Source organism: Panulirus ornatus, chromosome 64 (genome assembly GCF_036320965.1).
Source record: "Panulirus ornatus isolate Po-2019 chromosome 64, ASM3632096v1, whole genome shotgun sequence".
Classification (NCBI taxonomy): domain Eukaryota; kingdom Metazoa; phylum Arthropoda; class Malacostraca; order Decapoda; family Palinuridae; genus Panulirus; species Panulirus ornatus.
Window position 1 is genome coordinate 3,138,187 of NC_092287.1, and position 17,909 is coordinate 3,156,095.

At 36.8% G+C, this 17,909-nt stretch overlaps 1 protein-coding gene across 7 annotated transcripts in view; it reads right to left on the minus strand.

Moving 5' to 3' along the window:
- Window positions 1-1,254: 1,254 nt before the first annotated feature.
- The window catches only part of LOC139746279 (3'-5' RNA helicase YTHDC2-like), a 251,303-nt gene continuing 234,648 nt past the window's right edge, over window positions 1,255-17,909 (minus strand). For 5 of the 7 annotated variants that reach the window (XM_071657347.1, XM_071657349.1, XM_071657345.1 and 2 more), the window contains 6 exons: window positions 16,087-16,146; window positions 14,864-15,445; window positions 13,062-13,243; window positions 11,228-11,365; window positions 9,519-9,620; window positions 1,255-4,312 (listed from right to left, as the gene is read on the minus strand). In XM_071657347.1, coding sequence (XP_071513448.1) covers window positions 4,010-4,312; window positions 9,519-9,620; window positions 11,228-11,365; window positions 13,062-13,243; window positions 14,864-15,445; window positions 16,087-16,146 — 1,367 coding nt within the window. In that variant the 3' untranslated portion in view covers window positions 1,255-4,009. The remainder of the gene's footprint in view (window positions 4,313-9,518; window positions 9,621-11,227; window positions 11,366-13,061; window positions 13,244-14,863; window positions 15,446-16,086; window positions 16,147-17,909) is intronic. The other 2 variants (XM_071657348.1, XM_071657351.1) reach the window with 1 other exon arrangement.

The following is a 17,909-nucleotide window of genomic DNA, read 5'->3' on the forward strand; positions in this document are numbered from 1 at the left end:
TATCATGGTCAATGGATGTAAAGGAGAAAAGTTTTTTTAAAGACCTTCTCAAAAAGAGGTCCATTATTTCCCTGCTTCTGCCTTGAAGCAGCAGGAACCCCTAAAAGGAGTTCTGGGATGCACAGTAATAACAGCAATCCCTCATTATTTTCATCATTATTATTTATCCCAAAGGATCATAAAGAATACTACCAAGTATATACTTTATACCAGAACCAGAGTCAATGTGCTGTCAGTGGACTGAACCAGGGCATGTGTAACGTCTGGGGTAAACCATGGAAAGGTCTGTGGGGCCTGGATGTGGATAGGGAGCTGTGGTTCTGGTGCATTACACATGAACGAATGTGGCCTTTTTGTCTGTTTTTCTGGAACTACCTTTCTGAAGTGGGGGCAGTGATGCTGTTTCCTGTGGGGCAGGGTTGCGCTGGGAATGGATTGGAGGCAAGCAAGTATGAATATGTACATGTGCATATATGTATATGTGTATATGAATGGATGGGCTGTTCTTTGTTTTCTGGCGCCACCTCACTGATGTGGGAAACGGTGATCAAGTGTAATAAATAATAACAAAATATTCTCTGTATTGCAGGAGGTAACTAAGAGGAGTGTGAGCATAGAACTGGAATCCTCACCTGCTGTACCATTGCTATCCGAAAGTAGGAATCGAGAACAAAGCTGAGAAAGAGATTTTCCTCAAAGGTTCAGTCATCTGTTCCTGGTGCTACCTTGTGAAGGTGGTTGACAGCAAAAAGGTATAAAAAAATTATGCAAACCCAGGGTCCCTTTAGTGGGGCCTTTAATGAGGTTCCTGCAGCTTCAAGACTGCACTCCAGTTAGGAGCAAGGAAGTGATGGACTCCTCTAGGGCAAGAAAGTCCTTGGCCAAATGAATACTTTCCATCTAATGAGAATGATACAGCCTTGACGAAGGCAACTACTCATTCATGATGTAACCACCTGCAAGCAAAGGTTGGTAACACCTTTACTGGATGGTAGTTACATCAGCGCTCTTAAGAACTTTTACTTCATCTGTCGAATACATAACAAATGTTGAAACAATACAGTTAAGGTACGAAAATTAATATAATGTGGATTTCGAAATGAGTAAATAATATTTTACCGTTTTAGCAACTGTATCTTTTTCTGTTAACTTCCACTTTCATTTGATTGCCTTACAAAAGTATTCAACATTTGTACAGTGTATTGTACTTTCTCCATTTCCTTATTTAGCTTCTTTGGAATACTGATAACACAATTTTATTCAAAACTATGTATTTCTGCTGCAGAATCAACTAAAGGACTGAATTATATGTTTGTTGTGGAACTTATTCATGTTGGATACACAGTCAACTCTCAAGACCTAATTACATGTCAGGTATTGTAGATAAGCTTTATTATGTAGACTTGTGTTATTTGGTATAAATCCTGCTTTAGGATGATATTGTGACATATAATTAAGCTAAAAAAAAATCATTCATTTAATTAAGCTAAAAAATCAAGATTACCAATGTAAATATTTAGTCTTAATAAATAGCATACAAAGATGGAAGGATACAGTGAAAGGTGTTGAAAAAGGAAGATGCTGACATGGAAGCTTACCTTTACCTTCTTATAAGAAAGGTTACAGTTACTTCCTTATTTGTTTGTATGTTGTATACAGAAAAGGAAGATACTGACAAGAAAGCTTACCTTTACCTCCTTATAAGAAAGGTTAAAGTTACTTCCTTATTTGTTTGTATATTTTATTCCAGCCCCATAAGTCTGGTATCAGAAGTGAGATTACAGATCGTCCAGAGGAGATATTCTTAATGGACTCTGATAAATAGATAACAAGAAACACCAACATTTGCAAGTAAATGCATTATGTCTCCCTTCACACTATTACTTATCAAACTGTTCACTACAGAGGGAGACACCACTAAATGCATTTTCACTACATTCACTAAAATTCATTTCACCGTACATATGCATCTTCATTTCACCCTCAACAAAAACATCACTAATTTCTTGATATACTAAATTCACTTCGTTGACACAAGCATCTCCACTTCCCTCTCAGCAAACACCACTGGCATTTGACATGACCCTGAAAGGTTAGATTAAAGGCTATTCTCATTACACCCTCATGTTTACAAAACACTCATCATCTGTATGCACATCATTAGCCTCTGACCTTTTGAGTCAGGTCAAAGGCCACCATCACTCTAACCTTAAAACATTTGCACAGTGAAGAGAGTCCTTCACTTAGGAGACCCTATTTTCTATGCCACCTACTAACCTGCCAGCATTTGCCATCTTCTTGATTAGTTTGTTCCAATCATCCACTACTCTAAGCCAGTATTTCCTTACATTCTTTCTTTCTTTTGCTGATTCTTATTATGATCTCCAATTACCCAGGTACTGCACCTCTTGAAGAACTAAGCTGTTATTGGACCATTTCTGGCTCCTCTCTTATGTGCTTGACAGCTTTGTAGCACTTAGCCTCCGATTCTGGCTCAGGCTTCTTAATTCATGTTATTTTAGTTGCATCTCTGGACCATTTAGATTAAACCTTTGACCTTTAGGCTTTAGGTGCAGTGACTAGATTTATTAGGCATAAATTAGTTTTGGCTTACACAGTGAATAGTTTACCGAATGTATTCCAACACTTGAAGGCAATTCTAATATTTGCCAGCAGTCCACTCTCACAATTTTCTAAATATGCACCTCTGGCAATAGATTAGGCATGGTGTTGGTCCCTGTAATTTATTTCCCACCTTATAATAATGCAACAATGCCTTTAACTCGTGTCTCATCCTTTTACTGTGTAATTACCTATTTGTACTGTAAGGGGAGTGAGTTACTCTCATATGGCCCTATCTCTTAAACATTTTCTGCTATTGCATAACTTCTTAAATTTATATATGCTGTCTGCATTAACCTTGTCCTCAGTCATCTTATTCTATTCATCATCCATTCTTGGACTTCTTTACATCTTTTTCCAAACATTTCTTGCTTAATTTCATGTAATGTTCTCTGGTTACCCTATCCTTGTCAAAAAAACTATTCAATGTCTGTGACTTCACTGTTTTACAAACTTAAAGATGGAGATAAGGTCACCCCTCACTTTTCTCTCTACCAAGGTGGGCAAGTTCACATGCCAAAAGCTTTTTTCTGTAATTTACCTCTAAATTTTGGCACCATCTTTGCTGACCTCCTCTGGACCTTCTCTATTAGCCCTTTGTGCTTCTTTAGGTGCAGTGACCAAACTTGATAATTATATTTTAGTTTTAGCTTTATGTAGGATACTAACAACTTGTTTGTGTGGGTGTGTGTGTGTATACTGTATATATATATTTACCTATTTGTACTGTATGGGGAGGGAGTTTAACACATGTGGGGCCCATCTCTTGAGCCATCTCTACCATCATACAACTTTTTAAAATACTGTATGCTTTTTGCATTTACAATTTCTTCAATCACTTTATTCCTTTCATCCATCACAGTGTATATGCATGTGCATCACTACCAAAATATTTCAATAATCTTAACCAATATAAGGGTCATTTGCAATTACAATCCATATACTAAAGTGCCTAAGTTTTTCAAGTTACAGGTTAAACTACCCTTATATATATCTCAAGTATTTCTACCTTTTTTCAAATTACAGTTTATTGAATAATTTGCAATTCTGTAACTAATGACTCAAGTTTTTAATTCTGACCCCACAGGCTGACAGTTGATAGAAAATTCTAGTGTCACATATTTAGTGGAAAACTATAAACAATACCAACTGACTAATGTCATCAATTTACTGACTATCAAAAAGACTTTGGCATTTGTCACACGCAAGAAGGAGATTGCTGAAATTGCTAATTCATAGGCCATGTATTGCATAAGGCTTGTGTGTGCATCAATTGTGAATTTAAAAGTTTTTAAATCTGATTCAATGACAAGTGAATACCTGTTAAAGTCTTTGGGGGCTTTCTACCTCAACAGCCCAGGCTGGGCCTTTTTACTCATATCACAGTTTAACGTCTATATCCTCCCCTGTAGCTTCCTCGATAGCCTCCACTTCCATTGTAGCCATAACCATTCCCATAATTTCTTCCAAAGGGTGGATGGAATGGGGTGTGAACTGCTCCGATGTGTGAAGGGTGCAATGGATGCCGAGGTGGAGGTGGGCCTTGGGGTTCATGTACCATGGTAGGGGCACTACTGCCCACCACATATGTATTTGGTCCTTTAAAACTACTCCCAGTATTGCTATTATTACCTCCATTATTCTTGTCCCAGAGTCGAATCAGCTGTTCTCCAACATTTGCTTCTACCTCCTGAAATTTGAAAGGATACCATGACAATACACCTAACTTTCACGAATACATTTGTCTTGCTCAACAAAAGGACTTTCTTAGGAATAAGTCTTGGGGTAATTATAAATAAAAGTAAATACGAAGGAAATAAACCATTTTAAATGCAGTAGGAAACCTGTTTTGACATAAAAGCAGCCAGTATCACTGTATGATTATAGTTCCTCCAAAAGCCTCCTCAAGATTCATCATTCAGATAGTGTCTGGAGTAATCACCTTCCAAAGTAATAAGGAATAATCTTTAAAATCGTGAATGAAGGCAAAAAAAAAAAAAGTATGAAAGATGGAAAAATTATATCAATACTTTAAAAATAAATGCCATGTAAGCTCACCATATCTGTTTACATACAAAGTATAGTAACCATGCTATGATAGATATTAGTATTGATATTAAAGAAACTAAGGTATAAGAGGGAAAAAATTATGAATAGTTCAAATTGTGGGAAAGTCGAACACTGCTGCACCTCCATGCCTACTTCAGGCTGTGTTGGTCTGTCCTCGCCCTTCACTGCAATAGTTACCTAACACAGTTGTCATTTTGTTTTTTAGCCATAATTCACTAAAAATGAGCAAAAATCATATGTGAAATCAAGAAAGCTAAATTTCACACACAGGCAGTAATTTAACTAATTGCCATTATGCTGAATTTCATCATATTTAATTAATGACTCCAAGTAAACCAATGACTGAAAAAAGCAGAGGAACATCGAGATAAGTGTACTAACTCTTATCATCTTATTTTCTCATCTGTGAAGGGTACTGAGAGGAAGCTTACATTTGATAGAGTAACTGTACTCACATAAGTTTTCAATATATGCAAGGAATGTGAGACGGGATGGAACTGTGAAAGATATAAATGGATTCCTCAACCTAAAGCATAATTTACTACTCTTTCATGACAACCTTCATCCAATTTTTCAAATATACATGAAACTGGCAAAAATGATTATGCCATGATGAGTGGAACAGATGAACTTTGTAAAGAATATTGTGAATAAAAGGAAACATTTCTTTATACACATATTTACGCATGACACCAAGAGACAGCGTGAACGAATGTGGCCTTTTTTGTCTGTTTTCTTGGTGCTACCTCACTGAAAGTGGCCCCCCCCCCCCGCAATGCTGCTTCCTGTGGGGTGGGATGGCACTGGGAATGGATTGAAGGCAAGCAAGTATGGATATGTACATGTGTATATAAGTAAATGTTGAAGTGTATATGGACATTTATGTATGTATATATTTGTGTATATGAGTGGATGAGCCATTCTTTGTCTTTTTCCTGATGCTACCTAGATGACACGGGAAACCGACTATGTATAATGAATAATAATAATAATAATATATCTTTCTTTTTTCTTTCAAACTATTCGCCATTTCCTGCATTAGCGAGGTAGCGTTAAGAACAGAGGACTGGGCCTTTGAGGGAATACCCTCACCTGGCCCAATTCTCTGTTCCTTCTTTTGGAAAATTAAAAAAAACGAGAGGGGAGGATTTCCAGCCCCCCGCTCCCTCCCCTTTTAGTCGCCTTCTACGACACGCAGGGAATACGTGGGAAGTATTCTTTCTCCCCTATCCCCAGGGATAATAATATATATATATATATATATATATATATATATATATATATATATATATATATATATACACACATATATACATGTTTGCCAATTCCCGCATTAGCGAGGTAACGTTAAGAATAGAGGACTGAGCCTTACAGGGAATATCCTCACTTGGCCCCCTTCTCTGTTCCTTCTCTTGGAAAATTAAAAACGGAAGGGGAGGATTTCCATCCCCCCACTCCCTCCCCTTATAGTCGCCTTCTACGACACGCAGGGAATATCTGGGAAGTATTCTTTCTCCCCTGTCTCCAGGGATATGAAACCAAATTCTATGAAAAGCCTTAGTGTCGATTCCATCTAACATAATCTTGGGGTATTGGGTAACCTGCCTCATCATAACGTTAACACAAGGTTCAATGTCTACCTCCTCACCCTCAACAGTTGCTTATAATGTCCAGTTATACTGACATCTTCACTCACGCAAGACTTGAACCCATACATAAAAACGAGATCAATAACGCATCAAATACTCTCCGCTTCACAATAAATGGAACATCATTCATTTTTTTTCTATCACAATATACAAACTTCATATATATATATATATATATATATATATATATATATATATTATCCCTGGGGATAGGGGAGAAAGAATACTTCCCACGTATTCCCTGCGTGTCGTAGAAGGCGACTAAAAGGGGAGGGAGCGGGGGGCTGGAAATCCTCCCCTCTCACTTTTTTTTTTAATTTTCCAAAAGAGGGAACAGAGAAGGGGCCCAGGTGAGGATATTCCCTCAAGGGCCCAGTCCTCTGTTCTCAACGCTACCTCGCTAATGCGGGAAATGGCGAATAGTATGAAAGAAAGAAAGATATATATATATATATATATATATATATATTTTTCATTCATTCATACTATTCGCCATTTCCCGCGTTAGCGAGGTAGCATTAAGAACAGAGGACTGGGCCTTAGAGGGAATATCCTCACCTTGCCCCCTTCTCTGTTCCTTCTTTTGATAAAAAAAAAAAAAAAAAAAACAAGAGGGGAAGATTTCCAGCCCCCCCCACTCCCTCCCCCTTTAGTTGCCTTCTACGACACGCAGGGAATACGTGGGAAGTAATCTTTCTCCCCTATCCCCAGGGATATATATATATATACACATAAATATTATACTTAATCACTGTCTCCAGTGTTAGCAAGGTAGTGCAAGGAAACAGACAAAAGAATGGCCCAAACCCACCTACATACACATGTATATACATAAACATCCAAACACACTCATATACATACCTATACATTTCAGCGTATACATACACAGACATATACACATATACACATATACATATTCATACTTACTGCCTTTATCCATTCCCATTGCAACCCCACCACACATGATATAGCAGATGATCAAGCTAAGGGATTCAGAGATGAGAATTATTAACATAGAAATATAACAGGCTAAATAATGTTTTTTTTTTTAAACAAAGGACATTATAACCCCAAGTGAGATAGGATGGGAAAGGAGTCTTAGAAAGCAATGAAAATACTGTGAGGTCCATCACTGACCTACATAAAGCTTGTCCTCATGAAATCTCCCTATGAGTTGAAGGAATGTGCAAATACACTCAACTGCCCAAAATGTTCTTTAACAATATGCTCGAGCAAGGATAATGCTAAGGTACTGGAAGATGGCAAATTGCACTGAACTTCAGATCAATCCCCAAACAAGTGCCGTGTGTAATGTACTGGAAAAATAATTAGATGACTTGCAATGGAGAAGTTACATAAGAGAGAAGCATCATGAACTCAGAAAGGTTATATGTAACAAATCTCTTACACATAAGACAAAGTGAGGTCTATTTTAAGTAAAAGGAAATGATGGTCAAATTGCAGGTTCTAGACTGCCAGACAGTGTCTGACACTATACCACGTAGGAAGTTGGTAAAGAATCTGGATCTTCAAACGGGAATTAGGGGTACTCTTTTGCTCAACAGAGGATTACCTTAATGGAATGAAACAGTTAAAAAAAAAAAAGGGGGGGGGGGTCATTCTTGAAATGGGCAAGTTATGAGTGTAATGCCATAAGGCTCAGTCATAGGACCTTTGTAAATAACCTATTAAAAGGCCTGCATTCATACCTACACACATTTGTGGATAATGGCATGGTCACAATAAAAGTAAAGAATGGTGATTATAAGAGCCTGCAAGGTATGAAGAATAAAACCTACAGTGGGTCTTACAAATAACATGAAATTCACCTGAAGGCAATGTAATAAGGATTGGACATTGAAAGAAGGCCAGTAAAATTACAAACCAGCAGGAAACAAGCACCAGGACTGCGAGTAGCACTGCAAAACCTGTCACTAAGGTTCCAAATCAAGAAAGCTAAGTTAAAGTGTTTGCAAGTATTAGAAAAGCATTTAAGTACATGGGTAATGAAATGTTTTGCAGGTTATTCACATCAGAACAAAACTAGAATATGCTAATGAGTCTAGCCTGTCACTCCACAAAGATATAATTCAGATGATCCAGAGGAGAGCAACAGAAATGGTGCAGTACTTCGTTTAAGGGAGCCAAGCTACAGAGAGGTGCTGGACACTGGCGAGTTGCCCAACACAGAGGATGGGCAAGTAATGAGAGACAATCACAGCTTTCAAATTTCTAAATCTGATCAATGTCGGTGATCAGTTTTTCATGAGATGCAGTAATTGACAGAACTATCGAAAGGCATTATATAAAGCTAAACATGAAACCTACACAAAAAGTAAGGAAGCACTGCTTCAGTAGTAGGGCGGTGGATGAATAAAACCAGCTATGACAAAATGGTGAATGCTGGTAAGTCTGAAAAGCTGAGTGATGGTAGATAAAGCTTAAGAGACTAATGCCCACAAGTTTGGAATTGTCTTCATACACTGGAAACAGGAACTTACAAACAAGTAATTAAACATAAACATTTGCAATTACAATCCATATACTAAAGCTATGTTTTTCAAGTTATAGGTTAAACTGCCCTTATATATCTCTCAAGTATTTCTACCTTTTTTCAAATTACAGTTTATCCAATAATTTGCAATTTTGTAACTAAAGATTTAAGTTTTTAATTCTGACCCCACAGGCTGACAGTTGATAGAAAATTCTAGTGTCACTGATATTTAGTGGAAAACTATAAACAATACCAACTGACTAATGTCATCAATTTACTATCAAAAAGACTTTGGCATTTGTCACATGCAAGAAGGAGATTCCTGACATTGCTAATTCATAGGCCATGTACTGCATAAGTCTTATGTGTGCATCATCTGTGAATTTAAAAGTTTTTAAATCTAATATGCAGTGAAACAATATAACCACCATGTGTTACTGATTTAGCCCTAACTTTGCATGTGTATAGCATGGACAAAAATGAATGGATGATCTGACATGAGGCATTATGACACTGAACATATCAATATAAGCTGAAAATACAATTCAGAACAATGCATGAATGAAGTAGCAATGTGCAGCACCTAAAAATTATAGGCTTAAACAAGAGCTTATATGAATATGTATGTTATGACAATGATGAAAGATATTGAGTATTGTGAACTACCATACTCAACAACTTACCTGTCCATCTCGACTCATGTGAACTTGCATGTTGTCATTGTATGGATTAAACAGTCTTCGTGTTTGGTGGAAACCTACATTCCATTTTTTCAACCATTCAATCTGGAAAGATTGAAATAAACTTAACTTGGGAATTCTGTCACCTGAACCATGTCATCTGAAAAAAAAAAAAATGATTCCCCTTCCATGCCTTCCCAATTCTAGCAAAATGCAGACTGCCTCTCACTCTAAGACCCTTGGGCCCTTGCATTTACCTCCCTCACTATCCTGTCCATTAAAAGATTAATCAACCATGGTGACATCACACATCCTTGACAGACCCACTTTCATCAAGAACCACTCAACACCTCCTCACTTCTCAGTGATGTGCTGTTGTAGGAATGAACCAACCACTGCATATGAAGAGGTTAAGATAAACCATGAAGAGAGTGTGTGATGCTTAGCTGTGAATATTCGGCTGGTTTATGTGTACTATACAAGATTGATGTAGAATTTCTTCCTGTTGTTACCTCAGGAGGGAAAGGCAGTCAGGTGTATAAATAATGAAAACATTCGAAGTGGGACATATACCATCAACAGAGAGGACAGTGACAATATAGGAAAAAAACAAAAAAAAAAAACCAGCAGAAACTAGAAAATATATGTTGATCCATATAACACTCTAGTTAGAAATTGTCCAACTGACATGCAGCAGGGGTGTTTATATTACAATTGGCACATAATCATCCTTTAAGAAGAATTGGTAATTGTAAATAGAAGCTAGAAGGGACCCAGGGGAACATCTTTGGGCAACAGGATCTCTGAAAGAGGTAAAAGATTCAGAGTGATAACAGAATATGTATATTTTACCGCAGCATATGGTAAAATGACTGAAAGAAAAAAAGCAGGTCTCCTAAAGGTTTTACAAGTTTACCGATATCTCATTATTCATTATTTTTCTCCCCTTTCCATTTTCTATACGTTACACCGTTGATTTGACCAGCAGGGACTGATACTGTGAGGGAGATGAGTAGGGCTGACAATGCTGTTGTACGAGTCTACCCTCTCACTGTCAACAAAAGGCCTCAAGATTCTTGGTGCCCATATGACACCATGTACAAGGGGGCTTATCCTTTGAATGTTTCATGAAGTTTAAGGGTCACATGAAAAAGATAAGACAAAAGCATGAAGAAATATGAAAATGTGATCAAAGGCCCTGACTAATGCACAATGCATTTAATGTAAGACAGATCAGACTTACAAAAAAGGGCTATTCAGTTGCCTTGTATACAACAAAATACTACATCTATTAGCTCAAAGGAAATCAATATTCACAATCAGTGCTTGCAGGAGTAATAAATCTGCCTAAGGAAATGGCAAAGTATAATTTTTTGATAGTCTATTAACAGTTATTTCCTAAAAAGTAAAAAATATATTTTATTTGGGATCTAGTAACTGACCACTTTTTATTCTTTAATCTGCTCAATTTCTTCTAAACCTTCAATGCTTTATTCTATGCCTTCCATCCTTACATAATCTATTTCTGATAAATCATGTTATAGCCTCAACCTCCATCCTCTGTGCATTCATTTTCAAAATTCCTGCAATCAGACACAACAAAACCTGCTTTTAGTTACATCCACATCCAGTCTTCTCTACTAACATATTCCTCCGCTCTTTTTTTATTTCTTACTGTTTCTAAATCAACTATTATATCACACAAGACTCACCTTGTATAGTGATCCTAGGGTGGGTCCAACATTGGTAATATCTGGACATTTTTCATCAGTTTTCTCTCCAGTAAACCGAGCATAACCATTAAACTGCCCTCCTCTATGAAGTGTAAAAACTAAAATAACAGGACCAGTCTGCAAAAACAGAAAAGATAACCCTTTCCTAACTTAAACAACAAAAAGTTGCAAGGTTGCAAAAGTTGCAACCTTCTCAGAATGAGCCTGTACAATTGTGTTTCATGACTGTAAATAAAATGGCAAAATTATTTCAGGATGAACTAAGTGATAAGTAGTACATTTAATAAGAAAGTCGTTGAAAAGCAGTGGAATGAAAAGGAATATGGCCAAATCTTTGATGTACTGTTTTCTTGCAATTTATTTCCCTATTTCATTCATCATATACATGGGACTTTGCTGATCTCTTTTGAAATACCATTTCTTGGGCCTAGCAAGTAACAGAATCCATAAGGAGGAAGAAGGTCATATGTCAGTTGCTAAGTGGTATCCCTGAATGCCCTCCAACTTTTACTGATGTACTGGAACTCCATGTTTGTAACTCGGTTACCATAAACCCTGAGGGTTTGAGATGATAAAATCAAATCAAACCTACCAGAAAGTACAGCAATACATGCATATATAACAAAAAGTTTTGAAAAGTATGCATTGCCAAGATGAAAGTGAGTAAATTACTTGCTTGGATTTTTTTCAATATAACTCATTGTGAGACTCTTTATATCAATAACAGTGTACTAATTCAAAATGTTCTAGAAGAAGGTATCATAGTAAGATATTAAACATACATCAGAAACATAAGATTTCCAGTGATGCCACAAAAAACTGTAAAAATGAAAACTTAAAACTCTGCATTGACGTACAGTACAACAATTCACACGTGGAAATAAGATCCTTCGGTAGGAAGCCAGTGAAATGAATGACACACACAATGATCCCAAAAGTAATAGGGATTTTTGTGACATATTAGAAAAGACCACAGCTAAAGCTTCTGCCATAGATAACAGCAGCTTGAACTAATGAAAAATTCTGTATACCATTCATTGCATTATTTTTTACTAATATTTGGTAACATTCCTGAGGATGAAAGAGGAAGAATACAAACCATGTATCACTTGTTTATCAAAAAAGGTGACTAAAAGCAGGTAATCCTCCCCTACTGTGTTAACTTTCCACAACTGGAGAACAGAAAGAACCAAGGAAGGACTTTTTCTTAAAGGCTCGGTTATCTTTCCTAATGCTACTTCACTAAGGTAAGAGAGGCGTACATATATTAGCTCAAAAGTGAAAAGCAATCATCATCAAAACCACCTGAGTTCCCTAACAGCATACACACTCCAGACATTATATGCAACACATTTCCTAATGTGAGGAACTTTTGTAACCTCCACTGAAATCTGTGTGTCTTTAACTTTACATGTAAAGAAAAAAATGAAAATATTATACAAACATACAAGGACACAATCTTGGAATATAATCAACTTATCCAGAAAGTATTATTCCTTAGTCCACTTGTATAAACCTCATCATTTCATGCATCAGTAAATTCATCTGAGATAATGAACGTCTAATGTGAAGCTGAATCATAATCCAATGAGATACATTCAATTTATTACACTAAGATAAGGAAAGATCTTGTTTCACGATGACAATTCTCAAATAAGGCCTAGGAAATATTTCCCCATGTCCCTACCATTAACACTGGATACACACTAAAAATGTTCCTCAATTAGTTTTGCTGTTTCATGGGTTACCAAAAGCAAATTTTGGTAAGAGGAAAATTATTTTAATCATAAAATACAGGAACTACCCTACATACCTGAGAAGCCTGGATAATTTTCTTTTCTGTATTGTGTGTGAATGCCCACAAAGATGTATGATGGGATGCCTCCAGCTGCTTGTACATGGATGCCTTGATGATGAAGTACCGTGGCTTGTTGGTGTTGCTTCCTCCTTCTCCACCACCAATGTTGCTGTTACTCATCTTACTACTGTAATTTCCTACCACATTTTGCATCGTGATTAGAACAATACTTTTTATATTTTTGAATCAATGTACTAAATTTGTCATAAAAACCCTTCAATGAATGCCAGATGTCATTAAAAAACTCAAATTGGTGTTATGTTGGCATTATATTCTACTTATGTGAAAGGGAGTGAGCAGCAAGATTGGATAAGACAAATGTCAGGGATGGAGTTTTTGAAGAGAGTTTTTAGAGTTAAAAAAAATCATATATGAAATTGAAAAAAGATATGGCATGAAAATAATCTCTATGCAGTCTCATCAAAACACACTTCTCTGGCAGGCTCCAACTCCTAGCACCTCCCTGGGTTTTATCTCCAAAATATTTCCTCATTCCCCACCCAGAATGCCACGCTGTCTTTCCCTCATTCTGTTTCCTTCTACCTTACTTCTACATATGTCTTGCATACTTGTCAGCATGCATCCTCTCCACTACAAGGTGCTTTTCTTCACCCACCATGACACCAAATCCCTTATGTAGCTAATTGTAGCAGCCTGAATCATGGTCCAAACATCACTGACCTCCTAAACATTTAAACACAACAAAACATGAAAAACTTCATACACAATCTTGATTGCAAAACATGCTAAAAATTCTAGTAACAAAAAATAATCAAAGACTTCTAGAGCAATTCTCACATGAATCCTTATTAAATCCATCTGCCAACTGCAACATACTAGAAAATCTATCCATTAATCTATATCTTTGATGCCTGTTCCCACCAGGGGGTGGCCATGGCAACAGTCTCCATAACTAGTGAACTCCAGTGTTGCTTCTTAGCCTATAGTGCCTCATCTACTTAACTGGCCACCGGCAGAGGACAACTCTTAGCACAGTTTTTGCAAAGGCTTCTACCTAATGTTTCAGTGTTCCCAATGACTAGTTCTACCTAATGCTCCTGCCTAGTGCTCCTATCTACTACATCTACCTAATGTTTCTACCTAATGCTTCTGCTTAAATGTTCCTCCATACTACTTCTGTTGCTCCTACCATTTTGTCAAAAGGCAAGGCAAGTGCACAGTGCTCACCAAAGGAAAATCTAGAGTTGTGAAGAACGAGCTGTGTAAGTTAAAAGTGGTCAAGCTGTCCACAAACATACAATCTCTCCTTGTCACGCATAACACCTGATAACACTTAATTCACTCAACTCATTCTTCGTAACTCTTGATTTTCCTATGAGCACTACGTGCTAACCCTACCTTTTTTTTGACAAAATGGTAGGAGCAACAGATAAAAGAAGCAATTACAAAAGTCAAGTAGAAAAGTCAGACAGGAACATTGAGTACAAACATTATGTAGTAAAAGGTATGATCATTAAGTAGTAAGGAGGAACATTATGAAGGAGCCTCTGAAAACACTGCTTTAGAGATGATCTCTCCCAGTGGCCTGTTAAGGGTGAGGCACTAAAGGCTAAACAGTAGCACTGGAGTTCAACAGTTAAGGAGACTCTTATACCATGGCCACCCTTTGAGGAAGTTCCCAAAGGGAATGGATGTAGACAGATAGGATATAATTGAAGGGAAAGAAACGTTTGAATCACTTAAACAAATAACAATGAAATGAAGCCATGTAACACTAGAAATGCATAAAAATTCACCTTTTGAGTCTTTGTTTCCCAGTTTATTTCCTCCAGTGGCACTGCCTCCTCCACTGGTAGTGGAGAGAGTTGTTCTGATTGGTGTTGATACAAAAGACGAGGCTGCCACAGAGGCTTTACTGCTGATGGTAGTAGCCTGAGTACTGTTAGGATTCATGAAAGTGTTTGTACTTGAAGAAGGACTAGTGATACTGCTGGTGTTGATGTTAGAAAATGATCTACATGAAGAGGTGGTGGTGGTATTGGTGTCTGAGCTGGATTTATTTCCTGTGTTAGATGTAAAAATGTTTGTGGAATTGTGACCTGTGCTAGAAAATCCTGCTCCAGGTGGGCTAGAAGTAAATAAGGTAGATGTGACAAGGCTGGAAAAACCACTGGCTGAGTTGTTGGGGAGGGAAGCAGATGGACTGGTAAATGATACTGTTCCCGTTAATCCAGTTTTGGTGACTGTGCTCGAGTTGGTTGAAAACTTTGATAAAGAATGAGGTGGGCCTATAGGAGGTGTGGCAGCATCACTGGTTCGCCGTGATGAAGACCGACTAGACTGGGAGTCTTCTGAAGTACCTCCAGACCATCCACCCTCTGAAGAAATAAACATTTTGTCATAGCAGTCTAAATATTCTTTTATGCATGAAGGAAGACGTTCACCATAAAAGAATTTCTCACCTTTTCTCACTCATAGACATTTAAAAAAATAATCTAATGAATGAGTGAATTTAGACATAATAAGTAATGAATCCAAACAGAGCAACAGTAAAACATATGTTAAATAAAGAGTATTTAAATAAAAATACAAGATTCAAAAATGCAAAAAAATAAGTGAATGGATTAAATGTGTTAATGGTCCTGAGACGATGTGAGTTTGGGTTAACTGCATGATGCACAGTTAAGAGTTCAACATTCTCAACTTCCTTAGAAAGCAATATGTTTCTTCATAAATCAGCTAAAGCACATTACTTTCTTTCCAAATCTGATTACTTGCATGACTAGACACAGACTTGAACTTTGCATGCTCCTCATAGTACACTCGTGTGCTTAAAGCTTACAACATATATCTTTTAATTTTGCCTCTATATATCACATACACACTTCATTCACTAATAGGCATGAACTGCTATAACTCACGTATAGAAAAAAATAATAAAAAACATTGAAAAGAAGAGAAAATCTAGAAATATATTGCTTTCTGGACAAAATTACACTAAAACTTTCATGAAACATACTCTTCTCCCCTGAAGGAAGCTCCAGCAGCGAATCTTCCTCGCCTCTCTCAACCCCTGCAACTAAACAAGTCACTACTTTCAATACTCAGTATAAAGAAGACTCATAATCATAAATGCCTTTGAAGAGCAAATGACAAGAAGTTTTAATATCTATTAGTACAATGATCAATCTCACTTCAGTTTAACCACACACAGACAAACACTAAATTTCAAAATTAAGAGAGCTGCACAAGCTTACATTACCCCAAGAAGTTTGCTAAACATATCAACTTTGGCCTCCCCTAGCCGATTCAAAAGTAATTTGTTTATGATAAAAGGTTTAAGCTGGGTGTAAAAGGCAATAAAATTTTCAGTAAAAACAAAGCAATGTGCTTCTCTGAAAAGACTTCTAGGTAAATGCCAAGGTTTATGTCATAAAGCTATTCATTCTAAAAACAAAAATGTTTTTGAATCACTGTTGAAACCACATACATATGAATTTCACTCTTCAAATCAAACAGAGCAAACTGGTTGTCTGCAATACCTAAAAAAAAAAGCAGTAAAAGCTTAGTCTTTCTGAGTGCATAAACTAGATTACTGTGACTGTTTCCCTGGCATATGCCTTACAAAGTCAACATGGCAGACTCGGGTGACAAAAGTGGTTCATTCCACGACTATGCTCCTAAATAAACAGACCTTTTAACACAAAAGTCCAAGGTAGTCTTGCTTGGTTTAGGTGCAGTAACTGACACCAATCAGGTAGAACCAATGAGTGATTCTCAAACTTGTTTCTTATTAGGCATACACCAATGATGTATATCAAGAAGTATCTAAAGTGACAAAATTGATTATATGATACATGCTCTTTTGGTCACTGAGCCAAAATCACAGATCCTCAAATTCAACTTGCAAAATGCTTTTATTGACTGCAAATATAAAAGCAAATGCATATAATGCATCAATGGAAAAAAAGGAGTAAACTTCTGATACATTAGCTTAGTGATGTGAATACTCCTATTCTGATTCAAATGAAAGAGATATTATGGAGGTCATCCATTAAAATGCTCTCTAAATCAGTCTGCATCAGTATTTGAGAATAATCTAAACAAATAAATCAGACAGTATTTGAGAATAATCAAAACAAATAAATCAGAGTTCAAAGCTTCCATTTTCATAATGAGCTTCAGACACAAAGCTGAGGTGGCCTAGAAAATTTTGAGGTGAAGACAACTGCAAAACTGAAATATCTTTGACACAAAGCTTGTCTCTCTCCCAACTGGGAATACTAGTAATTGAACCGCTAACATCCACACAGATTTCATTTCCTTCCCAAGATATTAATGATTTTTTTTTTACCTTTACAGATGCTGTTTTCATCCATACAAAATGGGAGATAAAGAGAATAAAAGTATACTTTGTCTTGTAATACCCAAGGAGGGTCCACCACTCCACTGCTATCATAAATAAAAGTGAACTGTGTTGCTTTCATGTATGTCATAAAACCTATTTTTCTACTTTACATAGTGATGTAGTCTCATTATGCTTTTATTCATTTAGAAACAAAATAATTTATGTATATACTCTATTAGTAGCTTAATCAATAACATTTACAGTTTTTTTTATACATGTTTACTGTTTCCACTGTTAGCGAGGTAATGACAAGAACTGGTGAAGAAAAGACCTCATTCACTCACAATCTCATGATCATTCTCTATGAATCATGCAATGCATCAAAACCCACAACCAACTCCCAAGACCTTTCTGTGATTTCCCCTGGCTGCTTTACATCCACTTGTTCAGTCCACTGACAGCTTGTTGCCCATGCCCACCAAACTGCTCCACAC